The 20,746-nt window shown below is 34.6% G+C and overlaps 1 protein-coding gene across 1 annotated transcript; it reads right to left on the reverse strand.

Moving 5' to 3' along the window:
• Positions 1–557: 557 nt before the first annotated feature.
• On the reverse strand, positions 558–20,360 carry PPP1R42 (protein phosphatase 1 regulatory subunit 42). The gene is made up of 8 exons (XM_030943247.1): positions 20,232–20,360; positions 18,843–19,009; positions 18,268–18,406; positions 15,539–15,655; positions 10,377–10,494; positions 8,972–9,100; positions 7,646–7,806; positions 558–676 (listed from the first exon to the last, which is right to left on the reverse strand). Exons 1-8 carry the CDS (start codon positions 20,358–20,360, stop codon positions 647–649), a joined length of 990 nt encoding a protein of 329 aa, XP_030799107.1. The 3' UTR covers positions 558–646.
• Between the last annotated feature and the right edge of the window lie 386 nt (positions 20,361–20,746).

Genomic DNA, 20,746 nt, shown 5'->3' on the forward strand with positions numbered 1-20,746 from the left:
CTGAAGTTGCACCAGGGAGGGTTTAGGGCTGTTGAGAAAAAATTCTTTTTGGAAGGGTGGTCAAGCATTGGAGCAGGCTGTCCAGGGAAATGGTGGAATTACCATCCCTGGAAATGTTAAAAAAGGTGTAGATGTGTGGTTTGGTGTTCACCACACCATGGTTTAGTGGTGAATATGGCAGTTTTAGGTTTACAGTTGGACTGCATGATCTTAGAGGTCTTTTTCAACCTTAATGACTCCATGACTCTGCTGTGAACACGTCTCTGCACAACTGCTGAGTACCATGTAGGGAAAGAAGCATCTGCCAGGTAAGACTGGCTAAAACCAGTTCATCTCTTGAGGAAGCTTAAGAATTAGGCAACCAGTTTAACCTAGCATGTGCTGATGTTTTTGTATGTTTTTGAGACAAAGCATTGCTTCTAAATAAATAGGCAGTCCCCTTATTTTTCCCAATGTTCTTAGAAAGCAATATTAAGTTCAACATACTTAATTTTGTCTGGTTTTGAGATTAAAAAGACACAGGCAACATATCCAAAGGGACACCAGTATCTTTCTTTGTAAGCTTTGAGGGAGAAAAAGGAAAAAGAAAATCAATAATGGCCAAATCTTCACATCCTGTAACTTCTGGCTTTTAAAATTCAAACAATTATGTTGTTGCTTCAGATTCCTCCTCAACCTACATCAGAGAGATCAGAGGAGACAGGTGAGATCTTCATGTCACAATCCAATGAAAGCACCTATTGCTCCCGTTGTCATTAACACTTCCTGGGAGCACTCAACATTTCTATAAAAATGATAAGCAATGTTATCAAATGCTGCTGATTAGAAAAAGAGATCTTTAACTATTGTAAGATTATTGGCTGCTGCAGTGAAAGCCCTTTTGTTTTTCTTCCCAATGTCAAACCTGAAACCAGAATATTCTGAATTGACAGAATCTGCCTATTTGGGGTATTGTACATCCCTTTATTACAAAAATGACTTTTTCCATGGACAAAAAGGGTATTAACATTTTTCCCTACACAGATGTGTATCAAATACTTTTAATTTCCAAGTCTTATAAGAAAAAAAAATCTTATTAATAATCAAAGCAATTTATCATATAAATAAAATCAGATAAGAGTCAGTCTTTTATTCCAAAACATTTTCCTACAAACTATGTGTAACTGATTATACCCAACTTTACTGGACATGTAATCAGTGTTTACTATAGCAGTATAACATCATAACACTCCAAGAAAGGAAGAGCTTATTGATTAAAAACTCTTTTTGATTTAAAGTTGTAGTCTATTACATGGATCATTTCACAGCTGGCTTGGATTTATCTTGGTTTTGATGCAGCAATTAATTCTGCTCAGAATTAAGAGAACAGAAAGATGTAGTCAGTCATTTCTGTAGTGTCTGGTTACAGTGTAGTTTGATTGAAGAGGTAAGGCTTAAATACAACTTTTTTAGCAGTGAATTCCTAGAATTCTTCAAGGCCAAGTGACTTTAAAAAAATCACTGGTTTTTTTCCCCTAGCAAAGTAAAAAGTATTGCTTCCAGTTACAATATATAGCATTTATAATTTTGTGACTGTAAATAATCAGGTTCACATAATTAATCATTTTGCCTCAGAGCTCTGTTAGTCAGGATAGCTACTTTGCACACCACACTGAGATAAAAAATAATAAAAACAGGGAGGAGAGCCTTTCAGCTGCACTTAACTTTTACCAATTACACTCTGCATACAATCACATAACTATCCCATATTAATAGATCATGTCTGAATCCTCATCCTGAAAAATCAATGGGCACATCTTGAACACTGACTGCTTTCTGGCTATTTTTTCCCCTGTCTATCTCAGGACTTTGGAACTGTATGGCTTTTAAACTGTATCACAGGCAGTGCTGTGTACTGCTTTATACCTGCATATAGAAACAAATAATACAGCATTAGAAAAAAGAGGATTTTTTCATTGGCTATGGGTTAGAAGTTCAAATATGAGCTTTAGATCAGTAACTCAAGCACTGTGTGTTTACATATATTCTGATTATGGTAACAGCATTATCAAGGGGGAAGGTATTTGGGCAGTGATGTCTAATTTTTTTCCTTTTGGTACTTCTAACACACCAATGGTACTGTGGAAGCTCTAAAAGCATCAGAATCTTTACTGGTAAGGCCTGGTCTCACACCTCTTAGGTTCTAGGAACAGTTTCTGGTGGGGGAAATTCTACCAACAGTAGATGATGACTGATTTAGGAACCAATAAGGTAAATCTGACATATCCAAGTCTTTGCCACTGGATGGGATACATCCCAAGGTGCTGGAAGTGAATTTGAGGAGGTATAGCTGCTACTAAGGAATTACTGGTTGCAGTGCTGTCCTCCAAAATGTAGCAGCTCATCTTGCTAGATGAGGGCACAGTGACTGTGTTTTCACCTCAGCTTTGTTAAAGCGGCTGCTTTCAACTTTTCAGAGAGGGGATTGTGCCTACATAATGTGTGACAGGATACAGGAAGGCAAATACTGAAAGAGTGTTTATATTATTGCAGTAAATTAGATTATTGGAACTGACTTCAACAGAATTATACTGAAATGACAGAATTTATTTGTGTATTCCTATTCAAGCAGCAGTCTTTATTTTAACCTCAAATTACTTTTTCAAACTCCCTTGCAGTATTTTAAAAACCTAAAAACACAGCATTACTTCTTTAACAGTTTTCTAATTAGATTCATATTTTTGTTATTAAAGTGATATTTATAATTTTGTCAGTTACACAATAAAAAATGAGCAATGCTAATACAGCAGACCAAAAATTTTATGAAGTTTTGAGGTCTTAACAGTACTCTAAAAGTACTGACAACAAAGATCTAAGGACAGGAAAAAAATAAATACTGCATACTGAATGTTTCATTTATCTAGGAACTATTAGGGTGAGCATGTAACACCTGAAAAATAGATAGGCAAAGATCTGAGTTTGCTTTTTGTTTACCATCCTAGAATAGTATTTAATTCCTGATACAGTCTTGATGGACCCAGTTACAAGACACAACTCACAGTAACATCACTAAGTAGTCCCCTCTTATTCTGCATTCTGTTTAAAGTGTTACTGACTTATGGTTGGACTCAATGATCTTCCAACCTAAAGCATTCTAAATATTCATGTAGTTTATGTAGAAGGCTTCAGACAGTCTGGGTTTCAATGTTCTTGAGAGCATCTGACAGCCTGCAGCCCCAGATGTGCCCTGGAAAGCTGCTGACAAGTCACATGTGCCATTTGGTCTTCTAAACATCCAGGAAACGGCCCCTATCTCCTGGCAGAGGGAGCAGACTATTGCTAGCAAATGTGCTGCTGCCAGATTGCCCAGCAAGGACATGTCTATGCTCTATCTGGTCAGCCAGACATGTAGGAGTATGCACAGTCTAGCTGGCAATCTGCTCACCAGCAAATGTGCTCTCAGTCTGCTTGAAAGAATGTACTCTTCTCAAGGGCACAGGGGGTCTGTGCACGTGTTCTGCCAGCACAGTTTAGATCCTTACTCCTCCTCAGCTTTGGGCACAGGCACAGCACAGACAACTGGAGTGGGGAGGCAGGGCACAACAAAAAGGGATGCCTTTTATCACTGCCTTTAGGACACTGGATGACATGGCAGTGTTAAGTACTACAATTGTAGCATATAGTAGACCTACTTTTTGTTGGTTTTTTAAAATTATCACTACTGAAAGAAGTTTAGACAGAAGATAATGCCATTGTTTGTGTCTTGTATGTTTGTGAAGACAGTTATATTTTTGCTTCTGAACAGAGTATGAATGATCATGGGGAGAATCATCCAGCACCATATTCAGCAAGGCTGTAAATATGGATAGCAAAAATACCACTAGGCTGTAGATTACTGTAATACCAATTATGTCTCTGCAAAAGTATTTACACTCACTTCTACAGGTAGTGCATATTCTCCACAAAAAAAAAAAAAAAAAAAAAAAAAAAAAAAAAAAAAAAAAAAAAGGGGGAACCAACCACTAAAACTGGCTGAATCGCCTGCTGAGACCTTACACGGGCCACAGTAACCAGAAACTTCTAATACCTGACCTTCATTCAAATGTCTCTGCTTCAGCAATCCTATTTAATTTCAGAACATCACTTTATCTCATTATCCTTACACTTTATCTAGCATTGTGGTGACTCCTTTCACGTCCTATGTCATGGCTGAATAATTCAACGACAAGTAAATTCCTTACATTTCTCCTCCACAGCCCTCAGCACTAAATGCTGATTGGTACTTTGTAGACCTCACTAAGAAGATGTTTACATTTTTCCTTCAACACCATCACCAAGGAAAGGCAGTGAGAGGGCAGAGAGAAAAGGCACTCCCTGTCTGTTCTATGCACTCCCTGCATGCTCTCAGCACTGGCAAAGTGCTCCAGCTGTTATCTCTAAGTATTTAATGCACCTAATTCTGAATACATTTGGAGCGCTTGTAAGCTCTTTGCTGCTAAAACCAACTCGAGGGTGCACAGCTAAAACTGCCCTGGTTTATATCTTAAATCTGTATTTCTCCTTCTCCTGCAGCTAAGACTGAGGATATTTTTTTATTTTTGAATTTTCAGATGTTTGCTGAAATTGATATTCAGTAAGCAAACAAGAATTATGTCGCTCAGAGGTAACGTAGTTCCCCACCCTCCTCTCAAATAGGAGAGCTCCATTCTGTAATGCAAAGTGTATGATTGCAAAGCTTATGTTTTGGGTGTACATCATTATAGTCTCAGTATCATTTCACCCCAAAAACCTGTCATAAAATAGGCTGTAATAATTCTATTTATTATAATGTTAGTTAGATGCATATAAGCAAAAGCCCAGTATACATGCAGAACATGCACATTCCTACCTGTTATCAAATATACACTATCCTGTGTAGATTTCAGACCACACACATCACTGCAACTCAGGGCATTGATAAATATTTAATTAATTAAATACAATGTTCATACAAGCATCTGCCTAAGAAGAGGGACAACTAACACTGTTCACTGCAAGTTCCTTCCTTTTGGACTAGAACTTGAAATATTCATGATGTGCATGGTGGCAGCAGAGTGGTTTATAATTAATTGGCACAATCCACCGTATTTATTACACGCTGACTGTATAATTTAAAGATATTTCCGCATTGCTAATCCCATTACATGCAATGGAGGGACAAAAGGTGACTTTCCCACCACATTCTGAATTGCTACAAATACCTACCACAATATTTAATTCCATGAGTAAGGCAATGTGGGCAGAAACTGCTGGTTACAGATTAAGTTTACAACATCAAAATGTCAACAACTTCTCTACTCAGGGAACATTAATAATGGTGTATCCCATTGGAAGGTATTAGGTATCTTTAAAATAGTTAAGTGATTTGGTTTCTTTTAATTACTTCCTGCCAATATCCATAATTTTCTCTGACTGTTCAAAACTAACTTAAAATTCAATATAAAATTGCTATTGTTTTTATATCATCAAAAAGGAAAGATTAATGACATATTTTAGTAATCTAAGTGGCTTTTTCATTGTTCAAGCTACATGCAATCCTCAGTGGAACTTAGATGTACGTTAGAAAGGTATTTGATGGCTATTTTTCAGTTGCCAAGGTCAAACATCACCTAGTATGTATAGGGAAAGAGGAAACATCTGTTGGAATAATTTATTTGACTAACACAGAGGTTAGGATTAAGACCCACTAATTTCTTTGGTCTGATACTAAATTTCAATTAAACAATACAGGTATTTGTTCAGTTTGAAAAAAATTCCTTCCTTTACTTGTGAGCACATTCATGTATATCCCTAATTAGTGGATCTGACAAGGGAATACTATGATTTGTCATTTTTTCATATCTGCATAAGCTCTGAGAACGAATATTTCTATTTTTTGAGGTTTTGGGGTTTTTCCCCAATATTTGTTCTAAGAATTCACAAAACTTTAAAACTTTTGTTTCTATGGAATTCCTCTACTAACAAGATTAGAATACATCTCAGGATCAGTGATTACATGTGAAATTGTGAGGCACAGTAACCTTCAGCATCTAAGATAAAAGTCCCATTGTGAAGTTTTTAGAAAATATTGAATGCATGTCCTGTGACTGCAGTTTCTTCTAACCTTTCTGTGAAATCAGGCTAAAATCTTCTAGATTACCAGTAAAAAATCACTTAAATTGTTTAATTTACAAATGTTAATTAATAAAAATATAGACATTTTATTTCAATCAAGTATGGAAGGTGCTCTCTTTGCCTTTCTAGGGTCAAAAGGGATTTCAACAGAGCTGTGATTGTATTCCAGATTTTTAATACTGGGAAAATATTTGCCAAGCAAAGCTCAGCTTTTTGCCATTGTGAAGCAGAATCAGAATGCTTTGTCTCAAAGGGAATAGCAGAAGGTCTTACAGGAGAAAAGATATTGTACACACATGTTCCATTCTTTTTTAAGACTAAGGGGAATGGTAAATGCAAAGCACAGTTTTACTCAGCCTGGCCCAAAAGACAGGATGCTAATAGAGATGACATGCAAGCTGACACAACACTGAGCATGTGGACAAACCCATCTTACAATAGAATTTAAAAAATCCCAACATTTATATGGCATGAGTATTAGTCTGTATCCTCCAAAATTCAGAAGCCTGTACTATTCACTAGAAAATAATAGTGCACTACTATAGAAGTACTAACAATATTATTTTTTATAATAATGAGTACATTGTTTCTGCACTTCTTGTTTTTAACTGCTCCACTGCTTTGTGCTTTCTGAGAAAGAAAAAAAGTTCAATAACGGGTACATATTTGACAAATTCAATTTCTCCTTTAGGCCAGAATATATCCATTGCCTGTGATGAATAAAAATTATTATTTGAAAGAGAGGAGCTTTGTGATTTGCAATTCTTCTTCCCTTCTCAACAGAAAGGCAGCTATTTTTAATCAGACCAAATAATCAGAATAAACAAAACTCATGGAATGGAAAGTGGTAAGGTGTCAAAAATAAAATAGCATTAAACATTGCTCAGTTAAATTGTCAAACATACAAATAAATTCTAACTTGAATGTAAAATAGAATACTACATTTACTAATTTAATTACAAAAAAATGCCTATGTAGTTGCATGCATTTATTTATTTTATCAACAGCATTGTATAAATGATGTGGGGTTTTTTTGTTGGCTAGTTCAGCTGATAAGTAATAAAACTGTTAGGTTAAAAATAGCATTGAAAATCTGGAAGGAGTGATATTAGGTCCCAAATACTATTAACTATACTATTGCCACAGGTGAAACTGGAGCATGGCTGTTAGAAGTAAGCTGTAATGATGAAAATTGATTGTTTCTCCTTCTCCAGATAATTCTGCCCACAGCATCACCCTTCACCAATGGTTCTCACACCTCAACTTACTTCTGAGAATTAACTTCAACATTATTTTACCCTTGTGGAAAATTATTACAATTAAATGCATATGACAGAAACTAGTAACATTAGAGTTACTGCTATTAGCTAGTCCACTGATTTGTAACCAGAAACTGAAATCTCTTATCCTGTCTTTCAAAGAAATAAAGACAATAAATATAACATGGTTAAAAAAATTATTTCAGACAAGCAATAACCAACATAACTAAAAGGAAGTTGTTTGAGAAACGCACCTGAGTTTTCATCTGACTTCTTCTTTCACGGATTCTTGGCAGAGGTTTTCTTTCACCTTTCTGCTTGTGAGCCAAATCTAAAAAATCTAGTTTTTCTTTTTTTTCTTTCACAGAGGGACTGGGGCGAAGAGGAATTGTGAAATAAGGTGCTTCAAAGACAGCTGCAGAAAACAAACAAAAAAAAAGGATCAATTCAATATCCCAACTCAAATGATATATATTCAGTGTGATTGATCACAGGTTCCAATACATCTCGTTATAGAAAACAATGCAATGAACCTTAAGGTATAATACCTCAAATTTGATAACTGAAAACAGAAAACTTTGAATGGAGTTATAGAAGGTGCTGCAAACACTGATGAAGGTGAATGTTAAAACAGGTATTCCTATTCAGGTAGTTATTTGAAAGGAAGTAAATTCAATTGCATAGCACCTCCTTATATCAGTAGTTATTCAAAAGACAATTTCAGAACCATTGCCTTTTACATATGGCTTCCAAACAATGAGCAGACTCCAACTATTTTAGGGCTGGTGCTGGCATGCAGAGCATCAGCCTTCATGTCTTCAAAAATAACATATTATTTTCTGAAAGCAACAGTGTAAATGTCCCCAGTTTTATTTTATAAATGTGGTAATTTAAACAATTTCGAATAATTTCAAGTTTAATATCTGTATCCAAGACAGCAAGACATGCTATTAAGTCATTTATGTTTTAACCTGCAACCAACTGTAACAACCACCACCTTCCCACTCTTCTTAAAAAAACTCCAAGTTTATTTCAGGTTTTGCTTGAGTTTCAAAACTAATTTGTTTTCCCACTTGAAGAACAGGTTGCTTTAAACCTCAAAAAGGGTTTAAGGCTTTTTTACCTCCCAGACATTTTTTTTTCTTTCAAAGTTAAAAACTTGGACTTTTGCTAGACATGTATCTTGCAAAGGCCTTTAAAGGACTGACAATATACAGAAATCCCATAAGTATAAGCAAATAGATTTTAAAAGTCTGATATATTTTATGCGTTTCATGCATTCTAGAATGCCCAACATTTTAAAAATATGGATGTAAATGTGAATATTTACACAATCAAAATGCACTAGCTACCCCTTTCCATAATTCTGGGTGATTGGGATGTGAGGAAAAAAAAACTATATATGAACTAGGGCTAAAATTAAATTTTATATTTAAAAGCCCCATTTCTACTCAAGTCTTTTGGACTCATCACTGGTAGAAGTGTCTTATAAACAATTCTTAGTATATTTATTTTTAGCTGTAATTTTATGATTTCTGTAAGTTTTAAATAAGCATGAAGTAATTGATTAGTTTGCTTACAAAATTCTACATTGGCTGCCTGTTCATCAGTCTTTCTTTCATTGCTTTTTTTTCTGGCAGCTCTGGAGGCTTTCCAATTCATTAAGAAACGTCTTTCCATTTCTTGAATTTCTTTCCCATCCAGGGATTCTGCAAGAGAACATTTTCTGTGATACAAAGTGAACTAAAGTATTATACAAAGTTGTAGGTAATGTGTATTGGCTCTATATTAATTCTCTTCAAGTCTTTTTTCCTTTTTCTAGTATTTTGGTAAAGAAAAGAATATCCAATAAAGACTGATATTCGTATTCAAGCTGCAAGAGAGAGTTAACATGTCTTAATTACAAAAAAAAAAATCTACAGTTTTATAAATTTCAAGGGAAATATACATATTTCACATTTTGTAAAAATGCAAGACTTTCTATAATATTCTACAGGAAAGTTAAGCTCTTACACAGGGTATAGATAGATGCAGAAATCCAGGTGGAAAGGGAAACTGCATATCTTAGCAATCAAGGAATTCTACTGATCATGGAGACAGTCACACAGATTTGCCTCTCTAAGGTTAACTTTGCTCACTCAGGTGCCATAAACCTTATGCTCTATGATTCATTTGTTGCATCTGCACGTTTGAGTCAGCCCAAATGAAATACCTCATGTGGCCACAAATTTAGGTTGCATTAGAACTGTCCTAAAGCACTATTATTTTCATTGTACAGATAGGCTTTTTCTTTTTCTTAATGGCCAATATTTTGTGCTCTGAGAAAAACCAAGTTCTGTCAGTATAACTTTAAAAGTAATTGCCATCTTTATCCAAAAAAAGGGAAAAAATAGCCGATTTTTTTTACTTATTTCTACAGTATAAATATTTAGATATAGAAGAATCAGTTTCTTCCTTTCATGCTAAGATTTTATGCAAAATAATAATAAAAACTGCACCATAAGTGTTAAGATTAACAAATATACTCACAACATAAGTGTGAACTGCTTATGAGTTTAAGGATGAATGTTATATGACAAATTCAAACACAGCAAGGTGGGATATGCATAACTGGCACTGTACAACAAAAACACTTTAGCAACTACTACAAATTGATAGGGGAATAGATATAACTGATCTTTGAAAATCAATTTCACAACATCTGGAATATGAACACAAAAAACTGTCTTGTAGCAATCTCACCAATCATCTATTATAAAACAAATTATTACTATGACTAATATCAAAAGCCAAGCAAGATGGCTTGTGAAGCTGATTACATAAGCTATTTTAGCTTTCTACATAAATTAAAAGCTCATGATTTGACATAACTATCTATAGCAGTAACTGTGTTTACATGCAGAGTGCTACTCAAGAACAATTACTTTTTCAGTTGTTTCCTAAAAGACGGGGGGTTATGGGTGGGCTATCGATTTAATTTTTTACCTAAAGTCAGTGACTGTACTATAATCCTATCCTTGTACTTTGGTTTTTGGCAGATGGGGTTTCCTGTAAGATCTATTCTGCGTAGCTTTGTCCATTTTTTTAATACACCCTCCAAATCCTGCAATTGGAACAACAACAGAACATTGTGATTATGTTTCCCCCTCCAAAATTAAATTCAACAGTAATGTGATTTGTTCAGCCAGGCCCAAATCCTGCACACAGAAATAACTTCAATGAGACTATTCACATGTACTATGCACATTAAGAATGTACATTTTCAAACAAAGTGGTTAACAGCATCCCCCGAATATATCAAAATTGCACAGAAAAAACAATGATGTTGGAAGATGCTGCATTTTTAAGGATATGGTAATGCCAGCTATGGAAAATTACCATTTCAATCCCACTGATAAGCACCCAAAGCCTAGGAACTAGCAATGAAAAAACTCATACTATACACAATGTCTGTTAATGCATCCCCAAGGTCTTACAGAGGAGCCCTTAAGAGTATCATTGTGCGGAAGAATAAATACCTTATACAGATAAAATGCAGACTAAAAAAAAAAAAGCTAAAAATCATGCAATCCACAGTGGACTGCCTCTCTCTTTTTATATATGTAGAACTGTATTTTACAGGAGAAACAGTAATTCCCCCCTACCTAACTGTGGGTGGTCAGTTACAGTATTGGCCTACACAGTGAAATTAGTGAAATATACCTTTCTCTGTCTCTGTTTCTGTCTGCTTACCCAGGGGCAGTATGACCTAGATGAAACTACTCTGTCTTTCAAATACAATAAATCCAAGTTGCAAACATGCAAACTTTATCAGATTGGTCCTTTCTACTAGACACCTTACTTTCTGAGATACTTTCTTTCCAAAATTTCATTTAACTTTCACTCTTGACAGGTTTTCCTTGTATTATGTGAAAAGCTTAAGGAGGGATTCAAGACAATAGGTATAAATAGGAGAGAGGATTTATGTTCTAATGTTGTAATAATTTGGAAAATTCTACTGATCATGCTGTGATGGATTCTAAAGCGCAGAGGGTGTAAAACTTTGTAGCTTGCTGCCAACAATGAAGTCTCTAGCAATGTAGATATCTCTTAGCTCCTTCAAATTTAGAAATTTGCTTGGGTAACACAAGCAGGGAGAATTCTGCTTTTGCTGCCTTATCTCCTGTAGTAGAAAATCCTCTTGGAAATATTCTATCAGCTATATAATACATGTTTAGAAAAATAATGTGGAAGAGAAAGTGGCAGCACAGCCTCATACCCCCAAACCATGTAATTTTTGGTCTATCTATGATGATGGTGATATCATCTATTGTTATTCAGTGATAAAAATGTATTTTTATAAAACTAGAGAGCAAAAGTCTGGTTCTGTGAGGATCAAGACTGATAAAACAATGCAAGAAAGTCTGAGGACTAGTCCACATGAAGAAATGTTAACAATTCTTGTAATGTTATTCAGCAAAGCTTAATCATATGTATCAGGATAGCAACGTGATAACCCCCCCAGTTTAGGTGCTAACGCTTAATCACAAACAAAATTTAGGGGCAAAATATTTTAGGCTAGACTTACTAAAAAAAATCATTTAGCAAGTATATTTATTTATCCTTACCTATGCATTCAGATACTATCATTGAAGTCTATAATGTGTTCTAGATTTCATTAGAAAGAATTTTTCCAAGTAATAGTTTTGCAACACAAAATTGTCCATGACTGAAACAAAATGTATACAGTTTAACTTTGATGAATGTATACAGAGTCCTGTAGATTTTTGTTAGCTGTTACTTACTTGATAAATGACCCTGAACATGCTTACTGCAGTGTATGTTTATCTAAGAGCACACTAATCCTGTGCTGAAATATGATTACCCTTTCGATACGCTCTAGTTGTTCATTGCCTTCCTGTCTCTAATAAAGTGCTTTCACTTCCCAGCCTTTCAATAAGCTGTACTAAAGGGACCAGACACTCTTGTGGGCAGGCTCCATTTGATAAATGATCATGTCATGCTATCACTTTGAGGTCTGCTACAAAATACTGACGAGCAAATTATATTCCATTGGGGAGGGTGGGGAGGGGGAAGGGCAAGTGCCTGAGTAGGCAGCTGTAGTGCTGGCAATAACTTTCTTACCAATTAACAGTGGCCATTTAAGAATTGGTATTTGACCAGTATGCTCCAGTTTTTATTGGAAATGTCTAATCCAACTGCCCCAACTACATCTACAGACAGCCATTTGTCACCAGTTTGATTACCTGTCATAATCTATTTGAGAAAATCTATAATTTTTCTCTTGTTCCTGACTCAATTCTAAAGCGAATGAATTCATCTTTTGTGATATCTCTTGTCATAATCAATACTGGGCAGAGGTTGAATAAATTAAAGACTTGGGAAATACAGATTTTTCCAGGAATTTCTAGCTATATTTTTTTCTATCTATCCAAAGACTTGCACAACTCATAATATTTCCAAAACTAATGAACTTAAGGAATAAATTATATTTTGGCTTTTTGTAAAAAGAAATAGTTGTGAGGTTTTTTTTAATAGACATAGTGTTTTAAAAAATTTCCTTAATTCCAACTCAAGTACACTGCAGTCTAGAAGACCTTGTGATCCTGAATAAAGCAAACCAGAACCCCAATATGATGAATAAATGAAGTAGCAAGCAATAGAAAACAAATAAAAGCCACTTCTATTAAAATCAATTATATTTTTGGTAACTGACCTGAGACATACTTTTTGCATGTGGTAGCTAGTCATAGTTATTTTGCATGAATTCAGAAACATTACTTGATTTTCATCTGTCTACTGTTCAGACTGAATTATATAAACTTCAGTCGAGTGAAACAAGGTCATATGCCTTGATGTCTGTTAATTATGCTAACAAAGCCCAGTATTAGCGACGATCTTAAATACTTGAATTTATTGAATTTATTAGTCCTAGTTTTTAACTATGCTGAAATCAATGTGGCATAGGTAAGAAATCAAAGGAATATGGGTTTTCATAATAAAGTGAAAAAACTGAGAGAAATTTTAAAATATAAAATAATTCTACTAAGTACACAAAAGTGAGAAAAGACTACATAAGATTGTATTTCATGCATTTCTTGTGCCCTTCATATTTTCCTCTTTCTCAAAGATTCCATGTTATTCCTGCAGTTCAGACACAGGTAGCTCCTCTACAGCTTCTCTTCCCACCAGGTGAAGCACAGCTGGGTACAGAGCTCTCTGACACTTCCCTATCATGTGGCACTGCCATGATCTCTGATCAATGCCAGACATTCCTGATTCCTGGGGAAGTTCTTGATGACAATGATGGCAAAGCAAGAAAGGGAAAACAGGGGATATAGTGCTTTTGGCATGAAAAAGAGGTATACATCAGAGTTCTGATAACAGAGGGGCAAGTGGGAAGAGAAGGATGGCAGCTCATGTGGGAATGACAGAACCTTTGCTGCATGTAACAAGTTCAGCCAGCAGAACCAATTAAGTGTGAAGAACTGTATACCCCTAAAATCCTTGCAGCTTTCACAGCTGTAGAATAATGTATGCCATGCAATCATGAAATTCAGGGATGCAAAAAGTATTGAAATATACTCCAAACTTCCCTCAGCTATTTATTGAACAGCCAGTGGCTGTATAAGATTGTTCTCCTGCTAGATGTTCACTGTGAGCTAAAGCCTCTTACACAGAGTTAAAACTGACTTTTTAAAAAATACTTTTCATGGCTTACTGCTTTTTTGAACAGTTTGGTTTTTGTTTATTTAAGAATTTATATCAGCGATAAGTAGAGACTACCAAAATGCAATCCCTTAAAACTCAGCAATTGTAGCTGGAAAGTTGAATATCCACCTGCATGACAATATATATCAAACACATTTGATATGTTCATTAATTGTGCAGATCTGCAAAGATAAGAATAGAAACACTTTCCCTGTTCCATATATTTCAAAACTTGGAGATTGTTTAGAAAACACACAGAACAGTCACTTTCAAAATATACTGGAGCTTAGTACAAGTGTAAAGCAAACTCAAATGCTAATTGTATAATTTTTCAACAGTTGTGACTATATAACATAGAAATCTTCAGGTCTAACTGATTTGGGTAAATGTAATTCTGGTTTTCCTGATGATTAAATAATGAAATTTAATAAAGAATAAATTACATATACACAGTTACTGAATAATGCACTCATTTTGTCCTCTTCTTATTCTGTTTCAGAGGATAGTGGTTTTTCCTCTAAGATACTGAAAATGCTGTCTCCAAACTGGCATCCTCATTCTTAAAATTAATTGGTTCTTTGGCTATGACAATTTTCTTTTAAGATCGTTACAACAGAAATATATTTTATTTATAAGAAAGAAAGAGCCAACATAATTTTTTTGTAATATATTTTATTCAGAAATTGATTCCTTTAAAAAAGGGAAGATTTGGGGAGATTGCCTATTTGAAAAAAGCTTTTTGCTATTTTGATGTAACCAACATATTCAATGTGAATTTAATTAGTCAGGGAAAGCCTACAGGAATTGTGTTTTGATGTAAATTCAATCACAACTGCCAGCCAGGACTTGAAATACAAAGCATTATTAGTTCTGTAGTAAAAAAGAAGGGCATAATTCAACATTTTTTAATATTACTGTGTAAAAAAATGAAGAGTCCAAATAGAGGAAATTCATCTAGAAAACTGATAGGTTATGCATACAAAATACTGCAATCTCCTCATTCGTAAAGACAATTGTCAAATTCTCTCAACAATCAGTTAAAAATATGTTGTGTTCTCAGAAGTAATAAGAATAGTTATTTTAATAATTACTAACCAATGAAAGTTAAGTTTACTAAGGAAATAAAATGATTAGGCAAACCCGAAAATAAAGAGTTTATTTCAATCAAGACTTTGTCTGGGTGATTTCGGTTACTATTTAATCCAATTCATTTCAGTATTAATTAATAAAATTATAAATTTTTACATCCTAGGTAAATGCTTCTCCACTTTTACTCTCAGTAAGATTTTTATATGAGAAAAGAGAGCATGCTTGACAAGTCAGATTTAGTAACTGCAGAAGTAAAATTTCTTTTTACTTATATATTTAGTGATAAGGATGAATGTGACTAATTCCTGAACACCCATACTTAATATAACAAATATTTACTTTAATACCTTCATATGTTTAAGTCGATTGTCGACTGCTTTAAGATAAGAAAGATTTTCCAAAACTGCCAGTTCTTCTAATTCATCAATGTTGTTATTGCTGATATTCAATACAGACAAAGATTTCTGAAGGAAGAAAAGCAGAAAAATAAATATCTTTTTCATGCCATGTATGAGTCAAGTTGCAAATTATTACAGAAAATTATCTTAAAAGATGAACAAACATATGAAGAAGAAACATGCAAACACCACCTCCACACACCATACAGATTGTTTTATGGTGGATTGTTTTATGGTGGTGTTCCACCTTGTCCTAAAATGTAATTTATTTTGAAGTGAAACCAAAGTAAGATTGTTTCTCAATTATTTCAGAAATTCTTAGTAAATACAGAATTTTTGGGTTTTTTTAAACACGTTCAAATTCTTTACAGAGTTCTGCTACAAACTCTACTTTTAAAGTATGAAACACGCATTGAAACTGGCTGCATTTTTATAGAATCATAGAATGGTTTGGGTTGGAATGGACTTTAAAGATCACCTAGTTCCAGCCTCCTGCCATGAGCAGGGACACTTTCCACTGGACCAGGTTCTTCAGACCTCCACCCAACCTGGCCTTGAACACTTCCAGAGATGGGGCATCCAAACTTCTCTGTGCAATCTGTTCCAGTGTCTCACCACAGTCACAAGCAGAGAATTTCTTCCTAATAGCTAATCTAAACCTGCCCTTGCTCAGCTTCAGGCTATTATCCTGTGCCCTATCACAAGACACCCTTGTAAAAAGTGCCTCTCCAGCTTTCTTATAAGCCCCCTTTAGGTACTGGAATGCTGATATAAGGTGTCCTTAGAGCCTTCTCTTCTCCAGGCTGAACAAGCCCAACTCTCTCAGCCTGTCTTTATAAGAGAGGTGCTCCAGCCCTCTGATCCTCTCTGTGCCCTCTCTGGACTTGCTCCAGCAGGTCCATGTTCTTCTTCTACTGTGGGCCCCAAGATTGCATCTGAACTGCAGAGCTGAAGCCCATATGTGTTACCCACATAGTCTCATTTAACAGCTGGACTACACTGCTTTTCTCCCAGGCTAGATCCTACAAACCTCTGATCCTTACCCCTTCTCTGGAACAGTACTGAGCCACATATTGCACTTTGCCATTTGTAACAGACAATAGTTACAGAGATCTTTACATTTTAGACAAAAATCTAAATGTGTTTCAGTTGTTTATCTCAGGAAATACTAATGTAGTTTCACATAAAAGGAAAAAGTTTATATCTCTAGAAAATGACAAGGGACTCCTAATCCAAGAAATAAGACTTACCATGATTTGGAAAAATCTCTATTTCAGCAGTTTATACAGGAAAACTAACCCCCTTCAAAAATTTGACCAAGACCTACACTGCAGATGGAAATTACCAGTATCATCCTGATAAACACAGTTCATAAAATTAATCTTCTCAGTCAGATTCATGACATTGTCATCATCCAAACATTTGCCCGTGGTACACACAGAGCTATACAGCCTCATGATTTTATCTCTTTTATCTCTGACACCATTAAAAGAGCCAGAAACAGATTAAGAAGTAAAAAGCAATTCCTTAAAAAGGCTCCAAACACTTAACACTTAAAGGATAAAATAGAACATTTTTACATTTAGCCTCCACAAAGATGTTGCATCATTGAGAATGCAAAGTTGTTTCATAGAAAACAGAAAAAAAACCCCAAACCAACAGATCAAAAGGCCTTAAATAAAAGCCACAAAGAACAAAATCTAAACCAGGCTGCTGAAAAATATGGAAGAATTTATTATACATTATTATCCTGGGAAGATTACAGCTGTAAAACTTCCCTTTACTTTGATAATTTCTCCAATATAGAAGGAACAAAGTACAAATGCTCTCACAGTAATGACTCATCTCTATTAAAGAAAAATAGCAATGCATGTCTTGGATTACATAATCTCAAAACAGGGAAAAAATAGAGCTAGGTCAAATATTTATGATATACATGTGAACAAAAGAACTCACTTTTTAGTGAGTTTTTCATCTTCACAAAAAAAAAAAAGGCTTATCAAGCCCTGACTACACTATGGGAGATACAGCAAGAGGAATTTTTATAGTACAGAACTACATCCATTAGCAAATAAATCCTACTTTTTAACCTCTTCAACTATATGTTTTATGAGCAATTAAAATGTTGAAAGACAACTTCAAAGAGATTTCCTGAACTCTTGGCATAACGCAACATAGAAGAACTGCAGAACTAAAACTGAATGCTTTTGATTGTGTTGTTCTTAATACCCAGGAAGAAAAATATGTTTGTGCCTTTTTTTTCTATTCAATTTTTCTACAGAAATACAAAAGGCAATAAATAAACAACTATACCAATCAAATCACTGAAATATCAACAAATTAATTCACTACAAATGAAACAGACTAAGAAAACTAAGTGATAAATTCCAATCCCTTTTTTAGTTAATTCACATTCTGTTGGTGTAGGGCATCCACACACTTCCTTATTTCCTCTCTCTCTTGATTCTCATTTTCATCCTTCATAATGAAAAAAAGATGAAATAGAATTTGCTGGACACCTTATAAAAGAATTAGGATGGGAGTGTCTCGGTAGAATTTGAAATAACGCCACCAGTTGGCAAAGGAGGAAAACACAGAATGATCAACTCCTAATAATTTCTCCTAAAAATACTGATCTCCTGATAATTGGCTCGTTGTAATTCTCAAAATATACTTACTGCCAGGGAGTTAAGAGATACTGGATCAAACAGAAGCTTTTCACCAGGAGGGAGATGTTGACTTTCAATATGTAGTTCCCTCAGTTCTCCTACTTTATCCAAACCTTCTACTACTGTGATATAGTTGCCTCCTAAATACCTACAGAATAGACCACAAAATAGATTTAATATCCTTTGAAAGTAAGAGTAAACACAAGACTTCAATATATAGAGAAAAATATTTTCCAAGCATTATTGAATAATACTTGGAAATTATGATAGCTAAAGTAAATAACCTAGCATACAAGTAGAATATACACTTAAGTGATTCAAGCAGTTTTTTGCAGTTTTATCTACTGCTATTATTATTAATATTACTAGACTGAAAAAATAAAATCATTTAAATGCAAATATATGTCAAGATGATATTACTTTTATCACAGAACATCTCATAGAAAAACAGTAAGTAATTGCTTCTACTTGAAAAGCAAAATTTAAGAGCTGAAAGGACTTTAATGATGCATAAATTTAAAAATTTCCTAAGTGTCATAACTATTCTTTTTAGTAGTAAAATAAATACATTATTTTCAACTTACAGTTTTTCAAGTTTTTTCAGTGGTGAGAGATTTTCTATACTTGAAATACGATTGTTCTGCAGATAAAGGTGCGTTATGTTTGAAGCAAAGTCCAAGTTCTGGATTTGGTTGATTTGGTTATCATATAAATACAGAACTCTCAGATTTTTACAAAAAGAGAGGTCACCCTGAAATAAACAACAACATGCTACTTAACATTCAGTCACTGCCTTCTTCTGGAAGCTATTGATTGTTCTTATATTTAAATTCTGATGGATGATTTATAAATTTTCACCTTTAGTAAACATTTCATAAAACTATTTTTCCTAGAAAACCAGAGTTATTATATATTGTCAGTTATCTACAGATTAAAGACTGAAATCTGCCATTACTATTTTGCCCTACAGAATCTGAGGACTACAGGCATCACCAGCAAATACAGTGTGACACATCCAGTGTGACTTCATTCCCTTCCCTGTCTTCATCACATGGATTTCAGAAAAGCACAATTTTTTCTGTAGTTGTCTCCATTAAACTGCACTGATATAACTGGAAACCTGTTCTTGGCAAAGAATTATTGGTTTTTACAAAACCTGGTACTTCAATCTGTTTTAATGTGTTTCTGAACTCAAGTTTACACTCAAGTGTCGAGTTTCTCTGAACACATTCCTATGAAACAACTAAAAGACCACTCCCCATGAAGGTTTCTGTAAAATTTTGCTGTCAAAGCTGATGAAGCAGACCCCATCAAATGGACTGATCCAATTATTAACTCACTATGGCTGTGCATAGGAGTGGCTGAATAAACCTGTTTGTTTGCAGCATCTGTTCACACAGAACAAGCAATTTCTTCTTGACTGAAATCACACTTCTAGAGCAGAAATTGAAATTCACCACATTCAACAATGCAGTTGTTCAGGGCTCAGCAGTTTCAAAACTCACTCAGTATCTTGAGGGGATCTGAATTAACTCAGAACTTATTGAAACCTGTATACATTTCCTATTATTAAACTCAGAGGAAGGAGGACTGGGTTAGGTTTGCAGGTTTAGTCTTTGAAAACAAAAAGCTCATGGATTATTTTTTAAATGAGTAAGCCCCAGGGAGCAATTTAAAAAAAAAGAAGTATATTTTTAACCTGGCTAATTTGAAAAAGCCACTACACCAGTCCTAATTTGTTAACCTCACTCGGGTTATTTCCTGTTCCTGAACTCTCCTTTCCTTTCTCAGACTTCCTCTGAAATTTAAGGAGTAAATCACAGATAGATTGAAAAGATTATGCTGTGAGTTAACAAATCTGTAAAACTTGGCTTTCCATGTTTGTCTCTCCAACAATGAACACCTCATCTTAACAGTAACTACAAAACATTAGAGTAGCCAGTTTAAAAGGAATAATACAAAACAAATCTTACAATTGAATCTATATTTTTATCTGATAAATTCAGATGAGTTAGTTTTTGCACATATTGTCCAAAATCCTCTTCACTACGGTTCTTGTGACCAGCATTTTTAGCAATTAGGTCCATTGTTAGTCGAACCATGGTTCTGTAATAGGTCAAGCTGCTCTACTGCTTCTTTTAATACTGTATTCCACGTGCTCTTCTAAGCAGTATTACAGAATGCCTTAAAAACAAAAAGAAAAATGTTATACTACTTCTATCCCAGATCTTCAACAAAGATGTGTACTTCAAATCTGACATATCCTCACCAATGCTCTTTTCTTTTACAGTGATACTATGTTGCTTAAAAAAACCTACCCCTTTTCTTGCTGACATTTTAGCAAGTTTTTGGTGTATTAATAAATATTTAAAACATTTTTTTTCTATTTGATTTGTTGATTCAGTTCGCTTAAGAATATTATATCCTAGGTTTTTGTCTTTTTCCTACAGAAATATGAGCACAATGCTCCACAGCAGGCATAATTCTC

The sequence above is a fragment of the Camarhynchus parvulus genome, chromosome 2 (genome assembly GCF_901933205.1).
Source record: "Camarhynchus parvulus chromosome 2, STF_HiC, whole genome shotgun sequence".
Lineage (NCBI taxonomy): Eukaryota > Metazoa > Chordata > Aves > Passeriformes > Thraupidae > Camarhynchus > Camarhynchus parvulus.